At 35.8% G+C, this 19,799-nt stretch overlaps 1 protein-coding gene across 7 annotated transcripts in view; it reads left to right on the top strand.

The window, feature by feature from the left end:
* PTBP2 (polypyrimidine tract binding protein 2) overlaps positions 1 to 19,799 on the top strand; it is a 38,628-nt gene that overhangs the window by 15,752 nt on the left and 3,077 nt on the right. For 3 of the 7 annotated variants that reach the window (XM_009580645.1, XM_009580644.1, XM_009580648.1), the window contains 4 exons: positions 1,050 to 1,214; positions 1,291 to 1,401; positions 10,471 to 10,666; positions 18,286 to 18,425. In XM_009580645.1, coding sequence (XP_009578940.1) covers positions 1,050 to 1,214; positions 1,291 to 1,401; positions 10,471 to 10,666; positions 18,286 to 18,425 — 612 coding nt within the window. Of the gene's footprint in view, positions 1 to 1,049; positions 1,215 to 1,290; positions 1,402 to 10,470; positions 10,667 to 18,270; positions 18,426 to 19,799 lie in introns of all 7 variants that reach the window. The other 4 variants (XM_009580643.1, XM_009580647.1, XM_009580646.1 and 1 more) reach the window with 2 other exon arrangements.

Here is a 19,799-nt window from a genome sequence, read left to right as displayed (position 1 = left end):
CCCCCCCCCTTACTCATTGATTCGTTTCAGTATGAGGAGTATCATGTAAGTTGTGAGACACGAAATTGTGTAGTAGCTCTAATACCTTTAAAATATGCAGTATGCGTTAATATGGTGGTCTTTACCTGGCATGCTCACTTGTCTCTCTGTTTTGTATCGTTTTGCTTCATAAGGCTACTGTAATGAAAGTATTAAATGGAAACCCTTTTTTCTGCACTTTTTCTTTCTCAGAAAAAGACATCTAATCTTTCTGATACTGTCAGTTTTGGCATTGGAAGTAGTTACATAGATGTGTGTTCTTGTGATGTCATCATCTGGTTACCTTTGAATTTCTAAAACCCTGCTTGTGTTTAAAAACCAAAAAATCCCCACACATGGAGAGGATTTTGTTTTTCTTTTTATGAAAGAGGGTGGATAACAGACACCAGTTTGTTTACCTCTCTGTGGATACTACTTTCTGACACTTGTCTTGTGTACTATTTCATTGTGTTAAAACCGAGAAGTTTGAAAGTGTTAGTTTAGCATTATCCCTTCCTATCAGAGCCTTCTACGTAATTAAAATGGCAGTGAAATGTTAACTGTAATACAATCTGTTGAAAAATAGGATAAATACTTCTGGTTTCTGTAGGCTTGGGATTTTTTGTTGGTTGGTTGGTTTGGTTTTGGTTTTTGGGTTTTTTTTTTTTTTTTTCTTTAAAGGAAAGGAAAAAGTCTGTAAAGAGTCTTGAAACCTACAAATCTTCACTTTCCTTATCCTTACTAGTAGAACAATAAGCTTGCAACTAGAAAGATTGATTGGTGCCGTTTGAAGCCCCTCCTTACTGTGACATAAGGATTAATTGATGTTTTCATTTTTATTGTCTCTTCTCACAGTCGGACTGCATTGCACTTATGTTGTGTTATGTCTGTAGCTCTGAGTTTTAAATAAGTGGACCATTCTATGTTTCTGAAGTTAACTATATTAATACTGCTACTTAATTTCTAGGTATCATCTTGAAATATTAAAAAAATCTGTGTTCTTTTTTTTTTTTTCCTCCTTTTTTTTTTAGCGGGCCCAAGCTGTTCTTCAGGCAGTGACGGCTGTGCAGGCAACAAATGCTCCCATTAGCGGGACCACTGTTAGTGAGAGTGCAGTGACTCCAGCTCAGAGTCCAGTACTTAGAATAATTATTGATAATATGTACTATCCGGTAACCCTGGATGTTCTTCATCAGGTAAGCCAAATTTCATTTTAACTTGAGCTGTGATTGGGAGGAAATTGTGTGTAAAAATTTACAATGTTTTTGGCAGATATTCTCTAAATTTGGTGCTGTATTGAAGATAATCACATTCACAAAGAATAACCAGTTTCAAGCTTTACTGCAGTATGGCGATCCAGTAAACGCACAGCAAGCAAAACTAGTAAGTATAGTTCTCTTCTGAGGCCGGAGACCTTCCTGCGCTCTAAACATTTGTAAACTGTTAATATAACAGAGTACTGACCATAATAATGTGTCATACTCCTCCACCACTTGTGTGAATTTTTTGAGACTAAAAAATAACTGGGAGTTATTATATAGTGTTGTTATACTGTGTAAAATTGGTGTTTAAGGATACTGTGTCTAAAGAATTTTATACATCTGTAATTATGAACAAATATTTTAATAAGACTGCACAGAGATGAAATAATATGCAAGACTGCAATAGTGAAAATGTCAACCAGAAGTAAAAATGTAGGATGTAATATTGATGCATAATTAATTCACTGTAAGCAGCAAATTTAGTAAGCCCATTGGATCATTGTTGGTAGATATTTTCTAAGCATCAAAACAAAGGTGTGATTTGTGGATTGAATATAAGTTTGTGAAAGTATTTAATTATAGTATCCTGAAAAATAATATCTAGACTTCATTATAACCATAAATGCCCAGAAGAGAGAGTGCAATCTTACTCATGGGACCAGACTATGAAGAAGCTTTGCAGCAGTGACAGATGAGAGCAGGATCTTACTTTTGTTTTATTGGAAACTCCTATCCTAGGTAGCAGAGGCAAGAACAGGTAACTGGTTTTATTCATTATAGCAGGAGAGAGCCTACGGATAAATTATGACAAAGATCAACAGCGTGTCATCTAGACCAGGTGTTTTGAATTAATTGAATGGGATATGTCCACATCTGTGTCAGTAGGAAAGTTGAACCAAAGGGGAAGGCTAGATTTTTTTTTTTTTTTTTTTTCCCCAAGAGGTAAGTGGAATGAATTTATATTTTCAAACCTTCACATGCAGTCTGGGTTTGTGGAAGGCTGATTAAAATTGATGTGCTGGTTAAGTGTTGCTTGGCAGCATAGAAGTGCTTATTGCCCATAGATGACGGAATAGCTCAGAACTTCAGGAAAAAGTGAAAAGCTCGGACCTCAGACTAAGTTGGCAATGCATATCTCTTAGCAGAGGAAAGAAAAAAATAGGCTTAGTTTTCTGTTGTAAAGAATGATGACTATATTGAAATAAAGACCTTCATTAAATGGTGGAGGATGGTCGTTTTTATCCTCATCACCAAAGGAAATAGTGGGTATTGATTAAAAAACTGTGAGATAGTCAAGACAGGGAATCAAGAAAAACAAGATACATATTTTCAAAAAGCAGAGTGTAAATTTTCATGCTATTGAGAAAAATAAATTTAGCCAGCGACAAGAAGATTTGCAACTTGATTTATGATGATCTACTCCTGAAAAGCAGTCTGGAAATATTTGTAGGTTTGGAGTGCAATTTAAATTAGGGATATCCTTTTCAGAGATGGATAGTATCAATTACTAGATTGTGTCTCAGAGTAGAGGGAGATGCAGATATGTCACTGTAATATGTAAAAATTTGCTTGGATGGGATACACCTTTCAGGTTTTAAGTAGGTTTAAAATAGTAATAAAGAAACTAGATCTTTAACCTACAGTTGCTGCAGAAAGTGACTGTAGTAATTTAGATTCATATTTGAAATATTTGATAAACAGTTGGATGCTAATGTGTTTGTTGCAGAATATTGTGATTCAATCTTGATTCGTGTTTGGAAAGTTATTTTTCAGTAATAGATGTTAATGCTGCTTTTAAAGTGCATTTTTGAAGCAAAATATGACATCAAGTGATAAACCTTTTGACTTCGTTTTTTGAGTCTTACATATATTATCAGATGATTTAATGGAAAGATGGCATCTGTGAAATGGACTGTAGTGATTTGGAAATTATCAGTGTAATTCTAGGAATATATTATAAAGAAGTGACAAAATAACAAAAGGATGAGGTATGTAAAAGTATGAAAGGAACCTGAGAATCTCTTGCTGTTGTTGACTTCTGACAAACTGATACTAGCTCGTGGGATACTGTATTGGTCATAATTTTAAAAAAAAGCATGTATTTGTTTCTCCAGTTTTGCATGTTTTGATTAGGGTAGCTGTTCACTAGTGGTAGCTCATGTGTGAATGACTAAACTTCATTGAATAACAGTGACTCCTGCATGTAGTCATTGTCAGAGTGATCTTGGAGCCTATCTTAGTGACAAATTGAAACGGTCTTAGGTTTATAGTTTCATATTTTAACCAATCTATACATAAATAGACAAAATGCGAAGAGTAATACCAACTGCAAGTATGGAAGAATGCTAAATTTGAAGGAAGATTTGATTTCCCCGCTAGCCTCCCAAGCTGAATAGAGTAAAATAAGTACAGTTCTTACGGTTGTGCTACTGTCGTAAAATATGAGGTGCCACCAAAACAAAAATATCTAAAGGAAAGAAACAGTCAGATGGTAGGAGAAGACCCTCCAGTTTAAATACATCTGGAAATACAGTGGAAGCAAGAGGATGTGGTAGCTACACGTAAGTTGCATGGAGTTCAAAATTAAAAGCATGGTAAAAGAATAAAGAAGTTTTCGATTTGTTTTCCATCAGTTGTTACCATAGAAGATAATGGGGAAATTTAATTTTGCACTGGCACTCTTCACAGGAAATCAGAATGTGGCCTTAATAGAAATTGAAGACTTATTAAGGAAGTTAAAGAGCAATTTGAAAAACTCAAGTGATGTAAGTACCAAGGAGAGATGCTGTTCATTTGAAGGTTCTGAGAAAATAGTGACACTGACAGGAATGTACAATACGAAGCCTCTAGCCCTATGGGACCACTTTCGCTATTTGAATGAGGAAGTAGTGAAAAATTGCACTCCTGTTCCACTTGCTTTGTGAGAAACTCATTTCCTGTAAAAGTAAATTATGGCTACACTGATTCATGTTTCATCACCACCCTTAGATGGGATCATTATAGTTCATTATACCGGCAAGTAAAGGTGAAGATGACAAACTTCAGGTTCTGTGCAATGCAGCAGTATAGCCATGGGTTGGAAAAAGTACTGAGAATGTGCAACAGTAGAGCACATTGAACTACTGTGCTTCTCCTAATGAAACAGAAGGTGATGTCCTGGAGATGCCTGTATGCATAAGGAGATATTCTAAGCATCAAAAATAACTCATTTTCATAGTAAATGATCAGTATGCTCAGCATAAGCAGCATATTAAATATTTGAATACCAGTAATCTGGTATACCATAGAAAGATTAGTGCGCCAGTGTTTCTATCTGAACAGATGGGTAATCCAGAATGTTGTCTTTGTGTAAGTGCACCAAAAGTACTCTTGCCAAATCTTAGATATTGACAGTTATTAATGCCTCGTCTATGGAGGATTAACTGAGATTCTTATGTAGCACGACAGTCATCTTGACCCAACATGGGTTAAAAATATCGCAAGTCTAATTGAGAGTTTCTGTTATAGTTGGCCCGTAGGTGGTTCAGGGTATCTCTACAGAGATTCTGTTGAGGTTTGACTCTATGTTCAAGATGTCTTCTTTCCAGTTGTTTTGAGTGACAGCTTCAGGGTGGCTATGCACCGGTGGCAGTCTGCAAAAGATCTCTGCTAGGGTACATTGCCCTAAAATCTGTAATAGGAACTTCAGGTAGTCGTCGTCAGAATGGAAAGCAAGGACATCTCCAGATAAGATATCTTTAGGGCAATTACCCATGATTATTGCATTAAGGATTTTCGGGCATCTTGAATCCTAAAGAGCATAATTTGTGCTTGGAAGTGGTAAGTAGTGTTCAGGTAAAAAGAAGAGTGCTGGATTGCATCCGTTGTATCAAAAGGCCCAGAAAGTGCAGCAACAGTGTTTGTGTCCTGGATTTTCCAATTTGGTAGAAAGGAGTAAGATATGCAACTGGTCCTTCAGTCAAGGAACTGCACGTAAAAAAAAAAAAAAAAAAAATCTTATTTTTGGGGAATGGAATGTGTTTTACATACACTTTTTAGCAATAGAAACTTCTTGTATCCAAGACACTTTTGTCAAAAGAAATTAATTTCATTCAAATGCATATCTGTAGGATGCACTTGGGACACATCTCTCCCAAGAGATATTTATCGTATGACCTTCAGTTACTTTGAGGTACTTGTTTGATCTGGAGTATGTTTTGTAAGGGTTACTTCTTTTTTTTAATGCCTTAAACTGTTATGCCCTTCAGGAGATCTTGTTTCTAGTTTCTCCTGCTTTGTGTGCCTTGGGAAGAGAGTAGGGACTAAATCTCTCTCTTTTTTATCTCCGTATGAGTTTGGAGAGAAGGCAATGGTTTTGTTGTGTTGCCTCTCTCTGCTACTTTTTTCTCTTCACTCTAATTTGATTTTTCTTTATCGGACCTTGGTAAGTGCTTTCAAGCTATCCTCATCCTGCAAGAGATCTATTTCTTGGTTTGGATCTTACAAAGAGAGCGGTAGATACACTATTTGTTGTGACTCGAAGCCACATGTCTCCAGAAATACCTGCTAGCTAAATCTCTGGGCTCTGTTTCTGAACTGGGAAATGAGAGTATCAAAACGTCAAATCATTTTCTGTCTCCCAAACTGTGTTCTTGTCTGTCTTCTAGGTACCGTATGTGAATTAGCTAAAGAATATTGTAAGTGGCATATCTCTTCCTGCTTTTTAGGGGGCTACTGTGACCATCTCCTGTAGGGGTTTTCATTCCACAGATTCATGGTGTACACAGGCCTTAGGAGAAGCTCATCAAAGCATAGTTCCTATGAATATAGCACTTCTCAAGGGACTCTTCTTTCATGGGGATTTTCAGGCATCTTGAACCCTGAAAGTAAAAAGAAGAGCAGTGAATTCTATCCATTACATCAGAAAGCACTTCATTCGGGTAAGGAAAGCCTGAGACAAGAAATGATTCTAGGAATGTTCTTCCTCTGCTTCAGAGCCTACCGATACCTGCATGGAGCTGCATCAGAGAGCTGCATCAGTCATTCAGGATGTTACAACATTTTGTAACTCTGTAGAGTACTTTTGCCATCTGAGACCACCTTTGCTGCTGTTATCACTTCTCTCCAACATCCACAATCACATTGGGAAATGAGAGATCCTAGTGTCATGAGTCTATGTTGAATAGATAGATATTCTTAGTGTCCTTTTGCAGAAAAGCTTGCATATGGTTGATTACATCAGGAGCAGGAGAAAATACTGTTTATTGAACTCTTTTTTTTCTTTTCTTTCTTTTTTTTCCATTGGAACAGTCTCTTGTCTCACCTCTTTATCTGTGGGATCTTTTCTCAGTCAGCAGTTTTCATCTTTTCATCCTCCTGGCTGCTATGAGCAAAAAGAGAGGGTGGTTTGGCATTATTTTTAAGAAATGGGAGTGTGTTGTGTTTTGTGGTGCAGATCTCTATTTCGTTGATATTCCCTGTACAGTCATTTTTATGGTCTGTGACAGACAGTCATAGCGCTCTGTTCTGGATCCTTATTACTTCCCAGGGTATTTCTGCTATTTTCTGTGTTGTTAGGCTTGCTTGCTTATTCTTGCCTTCAGTGAAAGGTGCTGCCTTGAGACACGAGCAGATTTTGGATTCTTTGTGAATATAATCCCGGTTGTTAAGACCCTTTCTAAATATTTTGAATGTTTCTACTGTAGCAGTTTTCTAGGAATACTAGCTTCTTTCCAGCAAACTCTACTATTTTGGAACTTTCACTAGTATTGGGGATTGTGATTTTCTTTATTTCTGGTTTGCTCCCTTTCATTAACTGCTGTAGCTGATGTAGAACCATGCAGCATACTTAGTTATTAGGAGTCATCTTTTCTTGTTTGCTTGTTTGGTGTGGGGCTTTTTTTTGGTTTGGATTTTTTTTTTTGGTGGTGATGGTTTTTTCCCCTCCCAAAAACAACCTAAGTGGCTGTAGAGAAACTTGTATGGATGATAATGTGTTTGCACTGTGGAGTTGAGGTCACGCACGGGAGTACACTGTGGAGTTGAGGTCATTGTGTCAGTTCAGGCATATGCCTCTCTCCTTGGGTTATGTGTCAGTCTGAATTCAGAAAGGGATTTTTGTTTGTTCTTTTACCACTGTTTTCTGTTGGTCTTCTGCGTGTTCTTACTAGCCATCTTGTTTGTGTGCTCCTGAGTACCACAGCATGTTTTTTCAGGAATCTGTCTGCTGATAAGCTCTTGGCAGGAGGTGGGCCACTCATCAGAATCATTTTCCTCCTCGGGAAAGTCAAAGAGGAGGGTACTTTTTATTAACAAGGGGGAGGGAGGGAAGGCAGGGGCCTGGAAAAGATTCAGTATCATTACACTCTTAGTATCGCATGATGACATAAGTTTTGATACTTCTGTTGTTGAGGCTTAAGTAATGGGTTTGCTGGCACAGGCAAGATAAAGAATGATAATCACATTTTGTAGAAGGGTCCCATGATACTTGATCTCCTTGGTCTGGCACATGTGTGGTGTGGTACTGTGTCACATGTGAATGTATGTATAGTTAAAGGCTCAAAGAAAGAGAAGTTTCTTAGCAGTAACTGGAGTTCTTTGAGATGATATCTGTATGTACATTCACTAACAGTATGGCTACTGTCTTCTCATTTTTTTCAGGATGTCTCTCTGAGAGGAAGAGGGTTTGAGGGTTTGTTGCACATTCTTTTATTGCCATATAAGAAGGAGCTCAAGGACATACACATTCACAGTTGTGACTTTACATGTGAACAGTTAATCTTGAAAAAACCCTAGTTGCTGGTAATCTTTCTTGCATTGTTGTTGGAGGTGTGTGATGCTGCTGGCAGAGGTGGGTGGAATGAGGTTTTTTTGATTTTGATCTGTTGCAAGGAGCCTTTCCCGGAGTGTGACTACAGTGCTCATTAAGAGTGTGTCTCCTTCCTTTCCGGTTCAGGATATTCTTTCAGACTGTCTGCATCCCAACTACAAGGGATTTCTCTTGTACAGTATTCTTTTGTATGTAGTTTTGGTCACTTTGAATTTGTCAGAAAGAGGAGTTTTTGCTGTTTCAGTGTAAGTTTTAGTTACTTATGCGGCTCCCTTTAAACATTGACTACTCTGGAAACTACGAACACAGGTATATTTTGATTTGCTACTTTTTAAGACTAAAAGATTTTCATCAACTTCACAGCCTTCTGCCAGCCATAAATCAGAGTGTCTACAGACTCCACACGGAGGTATAATATGAATATTGATTGTGTTTCAAAGACTTAGAGCTTTGTGTCATGGTCCTGTGATTGGACAAAGCTAAAGGATACTGCCTTTTGGTCTCATTCATACCTAGTTTTCTTCATTATGTGAATGGGTATTTCCTTGATGGCAATGGCATTGTCTTTGACAGTAAGCAAGCTCTGGCTGTGTAAACTGGACCTACCTTTAATCCATATCTTAGTAGATTTTAGAAGGTAAGTCATCTTCTAAAAATGATGACTGATTCTTAGTGTATACTTCTTTAGATGTAAGTGTTCAAGTGAGATTCTTTTCCCAAATACCAACATTAGGAGTCTTGGATTCTGCTTTGCCACTGTGTATAAAAGAGCTAGCAAATTCTGTATTCTGTAATGGTGACGCCCACCACCACCCCAACAATGCAGAATTAATCCTCAGCTTGTACTCTGTGACAGGACAGTAGATTTTGCTTTGCCAATATTGTGTAAAGCATTGTTTAAGCTGAGTTTCAAGCGCAGGAGTTCCTCTTTAATTGCTAAGTATTTGTTGAGACAATGTCTAGATTGTCAGGTTTCTATACTTTTTTTTGTTGTATTATTTGATTTTCCTATTACTTGGAAGTTCTAATAATACTGACTTACCTATTCTTGTACATTGACTACTAATGGTGGTAATTCTTTTAAGAGGTGTCAGCTGTGATAATACATTTTGTACGAAGGGACAGCGTTGCTGGCCCAGACCTAGCAGAGGGGTGTCTGCAAGATGTTCGGTTTCCAGATGCATCGCTGTATGAAAATAGCTATGTTGCTTCCATACCCAGCAGGCACACTAGGTTCATGCAGTGGCTCAAAATACTAAGTCCTACCAGAACTTGAATGTGTTGGAAAGTGCATTGCAGAGGTAACCAAGTTAGCTGTGCAAGAGCTAGCTCAGGTCCAGAAGTGGTATATTTCAGTCCGGCATTAATCAAGAGAAACAAAAGATCTGATTTTTGTGTTTGAAAGTGTGATTTATTTGTTTTTTTCACCATGTGTATATATAAGGTAGTTTTATATTTAACATAATAATGTGACTGAATGGATTAATTTTTAAGATGAGCTGTATCTTCACTTCCTAGCATTTCTTAAAAATATAAACCAACTTAGTTACAAAAGTTTCCATTTCTTAATCTCTCATATTTAGCTGTTAGCGCTTCAAGTGAAAGGAAGGTATGCTCAAAATGTAAATGGAATAAAATCCAGGTATATCAATTTGCCTGGTATATAATAAAGATGGACAAAACACATATAATTAGGCCTTTTTAGAGAGTGTTTTCATAGAGTTTTAAGTGGTGTCATGTTAAGAGTTCATGTGAATTTCACTGTTAATAGGCATCCTTTCAGAAGTACCAATTAATTGTGAAAATGGGATTTTTTTTAAAAAGTGTTAGTAACATTAGGTTAGCAGATAAAGTTGCTTTTCTTTCAATTTTGGCACTAATTACCTTTAAGGGGAGAAGGAAAACATGCAGGAACAATGTAAATATTCTGCTTTAACAGATAGCTGTCTAACATGGTATTTAAGTCTAGATTTCCGCCCCCCCCCCCTCAGGTCAACTTTCCGTGTGAAAGACTAATTTTTTTTTTTTTTTTTTTTTTTTTTTTTGAGAAATCTATTTGGCATTATGTTTGAATTAAAGCTGTACTATGGAATACAGGTTAATTAACTATATTCAACAGACACTTTTAAGTTTGACTGCATTAAAATGTCTCTTGCCATTTTGGTGCATAAACAGTTTCTAGGTAAGAGAAGTAAACATCGAGCTTCCTGGAATCATATTAAGAGAGGTTAATGCATTTTAATCTTAATTGGTTTTAAGCTAGAGAGTAAGGCGGATAAATATCTATACGCTGACCTTGTTTTTTAAAAAAAAAAAAAAAAAAAAAGTTGTGCAACCAACCTGTATTGTGTATTTTTTAAATAAATTGACTCCCTTTTCCAGGCCTTAGATGGTCAAAATATTTATAATGCTTGCTGTACCCTACGGATTGATTTTTCCAAATTGGTGAATTTGAATGTCAAGTACAACAACGATAAAAGCAGGGACTACACTCGTCCTGATCTTCCATCTGGTGATGGACAGCCAGCGCTGGACCCAGCTATTGCTGCAGCATTTGCAAAGGAGACCTCTCTTCTAGGTATGATTCTATGATTGTTCTTTTGTATTGCAAAGTCACTTGATGAAAATGTTTATTAATCCTTCTAACAATTAAAGATCTTAAATTGCGATAGTGTCCAAAGGCCCATTCAGGGTTCAGTCTACATTGTGATCTGAATTGTAGTAACACAATTATATTGTCTTTAGAAGTCCTGCATAAACGAATGAGAGAATGAATGAAAAAATGAGAAATGCATAAAGTATAAGGAAAAGTCAAGTTAGTTCTACTTTTATTCCCAAATCTGTTCTCCCCTCTTTCGTATGTTCCTGTCAGCTGCTACTGCCCACCTTGCTCACCCTCCCACCCAAGTTTGTTACAGACTTAACAATTCGCATGTTTCATTCATGCTAATGCTTATTTGTAACATCAGATTATGAAAATAACATTTTGTTGGTTTCCTTCAATGAGGAAGGATTATGCTCTTTGCTTAAAAAAAAAAAGGTGCTAGTCTGTGGTTTCTGTAAATAAAAGGAAAAGAATCTGTAGTTGCACTTCTAATGCTATGGTACAGAGTTCTAATATCTTGTCAGCTTTTGAGTTCATCAGAAGTAGTAGGTGAAATGCTCTGAGAAAGATACAGATAAATATATCTTCTGACTATTAGCAAAATAATTAATCCATGCTTTGGGAGAAATTTGTAATTTTTTTTTAATTTATCACAATTCATTGCATAAGTTTCACTCCTACTTCTGTCAAGTTGCTGTTCTATGGTGAGAACACCTTTCATTCTTCAAAATTTAATGGTACTCAAACATAATCTCATGACTTTCAAAAAATCTGATTTATTATGTTGTGATCATTGTTCTTCCCACTTAGTCTTTTTTCTTTTTTTTTTTCTTTCATCTTTTCCCATTTTTCTTCTAAAGAAAACTTAAGAACAACATAGATTTCATCCCTTGTTTTTTGTACAGGATGGGCCAACTTGGAGTAAGTCAGAGTTAATGCAGTAAAGAGGGGCCTCTGCTCTCTGTGTGTTACAGAAGTTAGAAGGCACTTAGTGAATGATGTGAGCCCAGGAAAAGGCTGAATATTTGAGTTAAGGCTACTGAATGCTGTGCTATATTTGCCCTTTTCTGAAATCAGATTACTTGAAAGATACATTTTGTATCTAGTTGTAAATTCCACACACACCCACCTCCCACAAATTTTGGAGTGCTTGACTTCAGCTCCTCCAGTATGACTTGCAAAATAGTGTATCACTTGTAGCTGCAGAAGTTTTGGAAAGTAAAAAATACTGTAAGAATCTAAAGTCTCTGAAGAACCTGTAGCTAAAGTTTATTTTCTTTTTTTTCTCTTTTAACTTCCCATCATTTAAAAATTGAAATCTCTCATTTCATGGATTGATAGGGAAGATGGATGACTGTTTGTGAAGAAGTTTGACGCCATAGAGATGAATGCTGTAGAAACGCTCTTGAGGCAGTTAGTAATTCTTTTGTTGGCACATAATGACTAGAACATAGACTAGGGGCGGCAGTATGAGTAGTAAGGAGACAAAAACAGTAAAGAAGCTGCTCATTAATATAAGACCCATCATACTAGGTGCTGTGAGGCAGAGATTTAGGAGAGGAGAGAGTTAAAGATTCATGATTTATAAAACAGTGCCAAATGCAGCGTTACTTAGGTAACTAATTCTGTCATTTTCCTGAAGCCTGAGAAGTTGCTTTCCAGTCTCTTACCAACATATTCCTTTGTATATAATGCTTATAATATGCATCAAATTAACAGGTTTAATTTGCTTAGCATAGTGGAATCACACTCTAAGGATGCTTGGATCATTGCATTGCTTTGGATACGTTTAATAATTGGGGTTACTGTACTTTTTATAGTTATCCAAGTGACTTTAGCTTTAGCGGACTTTATGTTCTAGCGTTTTAGGCTTGGAAGTCACTTAGATGCTTTTGTAATTTTTGTCTACAAAACTGTGTAAGTTTTCTAACCTTTTGATTTTAATCAGACTCATTCTTTTGTGTATATTAAAGGTTTTTGCTAGTAAAATTATGACGATGACAGTCATATTAGCTAATTAAATATTTTAATTCTTACTGTCTGGATGGTCCTCTTTAAATGCACTGTTTTTCCAAGCAGTGGGAAAATAAAAGGTACATGACACGAGTAACTTTCAGTAACATTGCAGCTGTGAAACATTTTCAGAGCATCAGTGAGGTCAATCATTTTTATTTTGATAAGTAGTGGAGATTATATATCATGGTTGTTTTTTTCCTTTGTAAAAGCATTAATTGTTTTGAAAGAGACTTAAGGGAGCTGGGTACATTTTCTAACTCTGCTCATGGCCAGTTGGGTGAGCTTGGTATATTGTAACTGCATCATCTGTCAAATGCGGATGATTATACAGTGATTTTGTTGTTGTTGTTGTTTGGATTTTTTTTTTTTCCCTAGTTGCCTTTTTTGTTTGTTTTTACAGAATTTGAGCTCTACAGCTGAAAAACTTTACAAAAAGGCTTGATAGTACTGTTGGTGCCTTAGTCATTTGGATAGTTGTCAAAATAGGAATGGTGCTTGTTTGAATATGGAAGAACAGGGTTCTCATTCGGGGCTGCTTACTGTGCAAAAAGGCACAAAATGTAAGTGACATAAATAAGAAAGGACAAAGGATAAAAAAACCTCAAAAGCCTAAATGGACGCTTGTGCATGCAATATATAGTTGCATTTTTATTCAGATACTCAAAAGGAGAAGGGTGAGAACACTTAAAAGTTCAGCGAGTTGTAAGATGGAGGTTCGCAAGCTATGATGTGTGAAATACAGCAGAACGATAGCAGCAACCTTCCTCCTGCTTCTTTCTTTTATCTTAATATTTTATTTCCTTTTATTTACTTTGAATTCTTATTTCTGTAATGTCGATAAAGATGTCTTCAGAGTCTACTCAGTCAGTGTCTGCCATGCCCTGTTCACAAATGGTTCCCAAAGGGCATGTTTCTCCATGAAAGAGTGGAGCTCCATTTTGAGCTTAATGTGATGCTCTTCAGGTTCTTTTGTGTGCTCAAAAAGAATATCATAAGTTGAACCTGTGGCATTCTTGTTAAAATCCTTGCTGTAGCTGTTCTCTTATATGTATATAATGAGATCACTAACAGAAAATGTGGTAAGGACTCAGTTCTGACTTTTGCTTATGTTATGCTATTATATGCTGGATAGTTGTACAACTTGGGTGCCTTTTTGTTGTTGGCTTTTTAACAGTATACTGTAATTCGTATGGCAGAAGTGAGGTTTAAGTTTAACATAATTTTGTGACTTGAGTTTTAGTGACAAGATGTGAGTCTCATTAATCTTGGTGTTTAAATCTGTATTAATACTAAGCCATTACATATCTCAATTTCCTTCTGGATGGATTAACCCTCCTCTTCAGTAAATGTAACTTTATGATGTAGTGTAGTAACACTTGCAGCTTCATAAGCTGTTACGCAGAGATTTTAAAAGAACCTACTATCTCTCTCAAACCCATTCAGGCTAAGTATAAGAAGCAGGCAAGTACAAAAAGATGGTGGTTACTTGACATAAAGCCACAAAAAAGGTTCATAACAGGACTAGGGACTAAATCTAGTTCTCAGTCTTTTATGCATACCTGCATTAAGATGACTACTCCTACTGCCTGTGGTTTTCACACATAAATTCATTGTATATTTTTAGAATAGCTTTAATTTGCCGCTTATTAAAATGGCATTACTAATTTGCATTTCAGAAGTCATGCAAAAAGATACACTGAAGGGGAATAAATAATGTGACATGCTGTGTTTAAACTTCATTGAGGAAGAAGACTTCAAAAGGCTAGGAAAAAGGTGTATAATATTTGTATGTTTTCATTAATATCTCTAAAAAGCAAAAACCTGTTGTCTGTAATTGTTGGAAGCCAAAATAAAGCTTTCTAATACTGGTTGATCATGTTGACAAAGTAGCTAACATTTCTAGTTTCAGATAAGTCCTCAAATCTTAAACAGTATGTTGCATGATAACTAATAATCATAATACAAGTTGTTCTTATTTTTATTTATTAAAATTTTTTTCACTTGCTTAAATAGGAATGGCAAATCACAGTGCAGTGGAGACCTACAGAACAAGAATCGTGTTTTCTGTGGGGTTGTAATTTCTCTGACCTTTCCAACAAATGAGGTCTATGTGTGCTATGTAATCGGTTAGAAACGTATCAATCAAATAGATGATCCTAGCCTGCATGCATCGTTACTCATTCGTCTACTACATCCTCAGCTGTGATGAAATAAGGTGTCAGAAATCTTTGAGACTGTAAATTGGACATCTTTTCAATGAGCCTTGTTATCTTTTGAAAGAAGGAGAAAATCACTAATGGACAGAATGGGCTGGTTTCAAATGAATTATCAGAAGCAGATGGTTGATTCTTTTTTTCTTTTTTTTTTCACCTCACATGTGAAAAGATATACACATTCTCCCTCCCCTCCAAAAAAAAGTTACAGGAGATCTTACAGAAAAAAACCTTTGAATAAACAGCAACTCTATTGTACAGAACTGCAACAAACAAAAGATTTTAAATAAGAACTACTTATAATTGCAAATACTAGTATGTAATAATACTTTAACTCCAATTTAGATATTTGTTAATATTACAGCTGGAAATATGTTGTTGTGGTTAGGGCTCCCACAGCTTTATCCCTTGCTGTCATCACTGGCTTGCTTTATTAGCACTTTGCACTAATGCCCCTTCTTAAGATTGTTACTAAATTAATCTATTTCAAAGGATAATAATTGAAAATATTTTTGTATGAATGGTGTTGAATTAATCTTTGTTTTTAACTTCTTCAGTGGGACCAAAGAATGTCCTGTAGAGAGTCTGATGCTATGAAGAATTTTGCCTTTTAAAGTATGAATTACTCAGCTATGCTCTGCCCAACTATGGAACGAGCCATAAAACCTTCACTAGTCATCTTTAGATTCCTTTATTCCTAAAAATGCTGGACTGGCTTAAAGCTTCTAAGGTTAGGGAGAGGTGCCTAGACACACTAGATGATTTGAAACACTCCAGTATCTTGGCATTTTCTAATACCTAAATGATTGCTATTGACCTAGTATAAAATACGTTGTTGCCCCTCAGGTGGACATCTGTCACACCTTACTGTCATTCTTCACATTTCTGTCTGTATGACCTCTACAGTAGTGTAAATAAATGTGATATTCAGCATATGCAATACAAAGCACTCAAAAGTACATTTCCAAAATGATTTTTTAGAATAGAACTGGATTTTTTTAAAAGTTGTTTGAGGAGTTTAATTTGATATTCACAGGTTTCTGTGTGTATTACAGTCTGATTTTGGGAATAAACTTCTTTACTTCTTCCACAGGGGTACTTTCTTTAATTGCAACCTTTATTAAATGTTCTTTCCTGAAAGTAAAGCTATATTCTTTAGCTTTAACCTAAGAACAAAATATGCATCATATTTATATTAGATTTTTGTCTTGCTATTAATATACATAAGTATATAGTATTGCACTTTCCTTTCACACAAAATGGATTTTGAGAAACAAAATTGCTATGCTTGGACTAGCCGTTGTCCATCTAATTTCATATCCTTTCTCTGACAGCTAGTGTTACTTCTGCGTTCTCTGATGGAAGACCTAGTGCAGTCCTCATAACAGTAGCATACTTGGGGGGAGTGCTTTCCTAACCCCCAGGTAGCTAGTGCTTGCGTTAAATGATGAAGCATATTATATGTCACTTTATTGCCTATTTAAAGTAACTGGCTGTTGTTTCCATAGACCATCTAATACAGTCTTAAATCTATTAAGTGTTTTTGCAGGGTGGAAGGGAGAAAGACAAGATAGGGTTTTTCCTTTTTTTTATGTATTACAGTCAGTCCCATGAATATCACATATAATGCAATAAAAGATCATATTTGTTGCTTTTTGATTCAAGTAAATTTTCCCTGTATCTTGTGGCATGAGAGATGACTGGAATTGTCATTACCCAGAACTTTCTATTCCTCTGATTTGACCCCTGAATACTAACATTTTTAATCTTTTAAACTTTATCGGAAAGCATTCCATAGCTTTAATTTCCTTTCTTAGAACACTTACTGTTTTTTCTTCTGCATGTGCTTTGACAGGAAATGACCAGAAAATATTTTTCAATGCTTGATCAGTAATACTGTTAAGCACTGTCGCAAAGTAGTTATGGATGTCCTGTTCCCTTTGAGGGGTCATTTGTCCAGCCCAACAAAACCTCTCTCTCTTTTTTTTTTTTTAAATTATTTGTTTTTCACAAATTTGTGTAACAAAACATAAATAAAGAGTTGGAATGAAGATAGAAATCTTTTCTAGGAAATTTAAAAAAAAAAAAAAAAAAAAAGAAAAAATTGTAACCTTGCTTACTCCCCGCTTTTGTCCCCCTGTGTGTTCCCTTTTGATACTAAATCTGGGATTATTCTTTTTTTAAATTAATGGTTGAATGTATTTATTATTAGCTGCTTAGTATTTGGGCATTGACTGAAACTGAAGAAATTTTCTTCTCTTATGACTTTCTTTAAAATAAAACTTAATGTGGGAAAGAAAGTAGTCTTAGGTACCTAGTGTAAAGATTATATTTAGACTGTTTACCTGGCGTACTGGAAGATTGGTCAAAAGTTGTGTTGGCTTAGCATGATCATATAAACATTAGAAATTTTGCCAAAATACTGAAATCTGAGAACCCAACTGCAGTAAAAGAAAATCAAATACTGAAGTTATATTTCTTTATTGTTTTTTACACATTCTGCTACGTCAGTGTCCTTACTGAACTCTGTAAAATGTGCAAATAAGATTTTGATCAAATACAATAAAGCTGTTCCTATATGAACTATGTATAGCCCATATGTATCACAGGAACCTTTCACAGATCCTGAGTGTAGCATACTCGCCTAGTACCCCAGTGACTTGACCAGGCAAAACCAGCAGGTCTCTACAGGATCTGAGCTTCCTTGGAAGAAGAAAAATAAAAGCACAGCTGAAAGCTTAGCTAATGGTAACATGCTTCTTCAAAGAATTGGATTACGAAAGCCACAGAGTGTAATCAGTGGTGCTACCTTGAATCCTGAATTTAGAAGGTTGCCTCCTCACCTCATTTATGCTAAGGCTCTGAGAGGTACATAGGCCTTTTCACATGACCAACTCCAGTGTTGTGTATTTAGTCTGAAGCATCAAGTTGAAGTGAGAAATGCCTCTCAAAGGGTGATGGAAAATAAGGATGTAATGATGCAGAGAGCACAACTAGTGTTTATTCGTACTGATTTGATCAACATTTACTTTAGACCATTTTGATAAACTCACCACTTGAATAATTTTGGAGTACAGTCGAAACAGTTTTGGTGCACAAGAATGTGTATTTGAAAATAAAGTACTTTTTACAGCTCATCACTTCTTTGAAGACTTGATCTGAATCAAAAGAAAATATTTCGCATTTCTCTTACGTTAATTTAACAACCCATTCACAATCTTTTGGATGACTTTAACAGTGGAATGGTCTGCTTTGTAGAGTGTTGTATGCAACACTTGTACTGATATAGGTACTTTTTTTTAAACGACTTGTGTGTGTTTCGTAAAATATGCTTTATTTTAAAATTAGGGCTTCCTGTTGCAGCTGTTCCAGGAGCTCTGAGTCCTTTGGCTATTCCAAATGCTGCTGCTGCAGCTGCAGCTGCTGCTGCTGGCCGTGTGGGAATGCCTGGAGTTTCAGCTGGTGGCAATACAGTCCTCCTGGTTAGCAATTTAAATGAAGAGGTCAGTGAAACAATTATTCTTTTTTTTTTCCCTCTTTAGTCACACTTCATTTGTCAGTATTTTATAATTTCTTTGCATTGGCCTCTTACATTTGCATTTTAAGCTCAAAATATTTTTGCTGTTTTTTTAATAATCCCCCAAAGTTAATTTTAAAGCCATTGTTGTTAAATACTTTTGGTTTTCCAGGTAGCTAACAACTTAAAATGTCCTTTGATAGTTGGCTACCTATTTTTTCTAAGAAAAATGTGATAACTACTGCATGTTTGACATTTGAATTGAAAGCTTTATTTTTACAAAATAGCGACTATGCTTTCTTTTGCAATTATAATCATGTAAACTAGAATTTTTGTTTTGTTTCTTCTAATTGTTTGCTGTTTCATTTCATGCTTGTATCTCACATTTTAAGGTCTTAATTTATGTAAACTACTCTAACACATTTTTCTTTGAAGGTTCTCCCAAAGATCTTGACGAGGCACTCTTCCAGTCTCTCTTAGTAATTTTTTTTCTTTGCAGTTACTCATTTGTCTTTAAAAAATAATAATAAAAAAATGGTGGCAAAGCATTTTCACCTTAACTGTATCTTTCTTGCTAACTCTGAAATCTAAAGGGGTTTATTTAGTTTTGCATTTTTACTGTCCTTTACATTTATTTTGATGGCTGTGAAAGCTGGTATGAAATGTGGGAAGTTTGTATCAGTCTAGCTGTTCCATTTTTAACTGGCCTCTGTCACTGTAAATCATTAAGCTTTTTTTATCGTCTGATACTATTTTGTCATCCACAGTCTTGCATGTTAAAATGTTTTAGATCAGAGTGCCATTTTGAAAGATTTTTTGCCTGCATTTCATAACCAGCCATGCTTACGCAGTTAAAGTTCAAAGTTTAAAATTTCTATTGCATGCTTTTTTTTATTTATTTTCATGTTGAGATGAAATGCTGTAGTTTACTCTTGATATGAATGTACTTTACCCATATTTGTCTTGGGTGACTACATTTTACTCAGTTTTTCTTGTACAGTACATAAACCAACCATTTTCTGACCAAATTCCTGCATTTCCTATGTACTGACCTATATTTTATTTTTTTTTGTTCCCCACTTCCTTATTTTTTTCTTCTGCATTGCTGTATTCCCTTCCCCATTTCATCCTTTTCCCTTTGTGTTCAACTTCCCTTTCCTTGTCTTTACCCAAATACCCATGCCCTTCCCTGTCTTACCCTTCTCCTCGTCTTTGTCTATGTTCCCTGTCTTCATTCCCTATGTTCATGCTTCTGTGCTTGAACAAAATGTTCCTCGGACCAACTTGCCCCAATTAACCGCCTTGAAACCATGATCCATGACCACCTCACCATTCTGCGGGAACCACCCTTCGTTATGGA

The sequence above is a fragment of the Fulmarus glacialis genome, unplaced genomic scaffold (assembly GCF_000690835.1).
Source record: "Fulmarus glacialis isolate BGI_N327 unplaced genomic scaffold, ASM69083v1 scaffold13836, whole genome shotgun sequence".
Classification (NCBI taxonomy): Eukaryota; Metazoa; Chordata; class Aves; order Procellariiformes; family Procellariidae; genus Fulmarus; species Fulmarus glacialis.
Note: the sequence above shows the minus strand (reverse complement) of the source record. Positions and strands in the feature narration are given on the sequence as shown.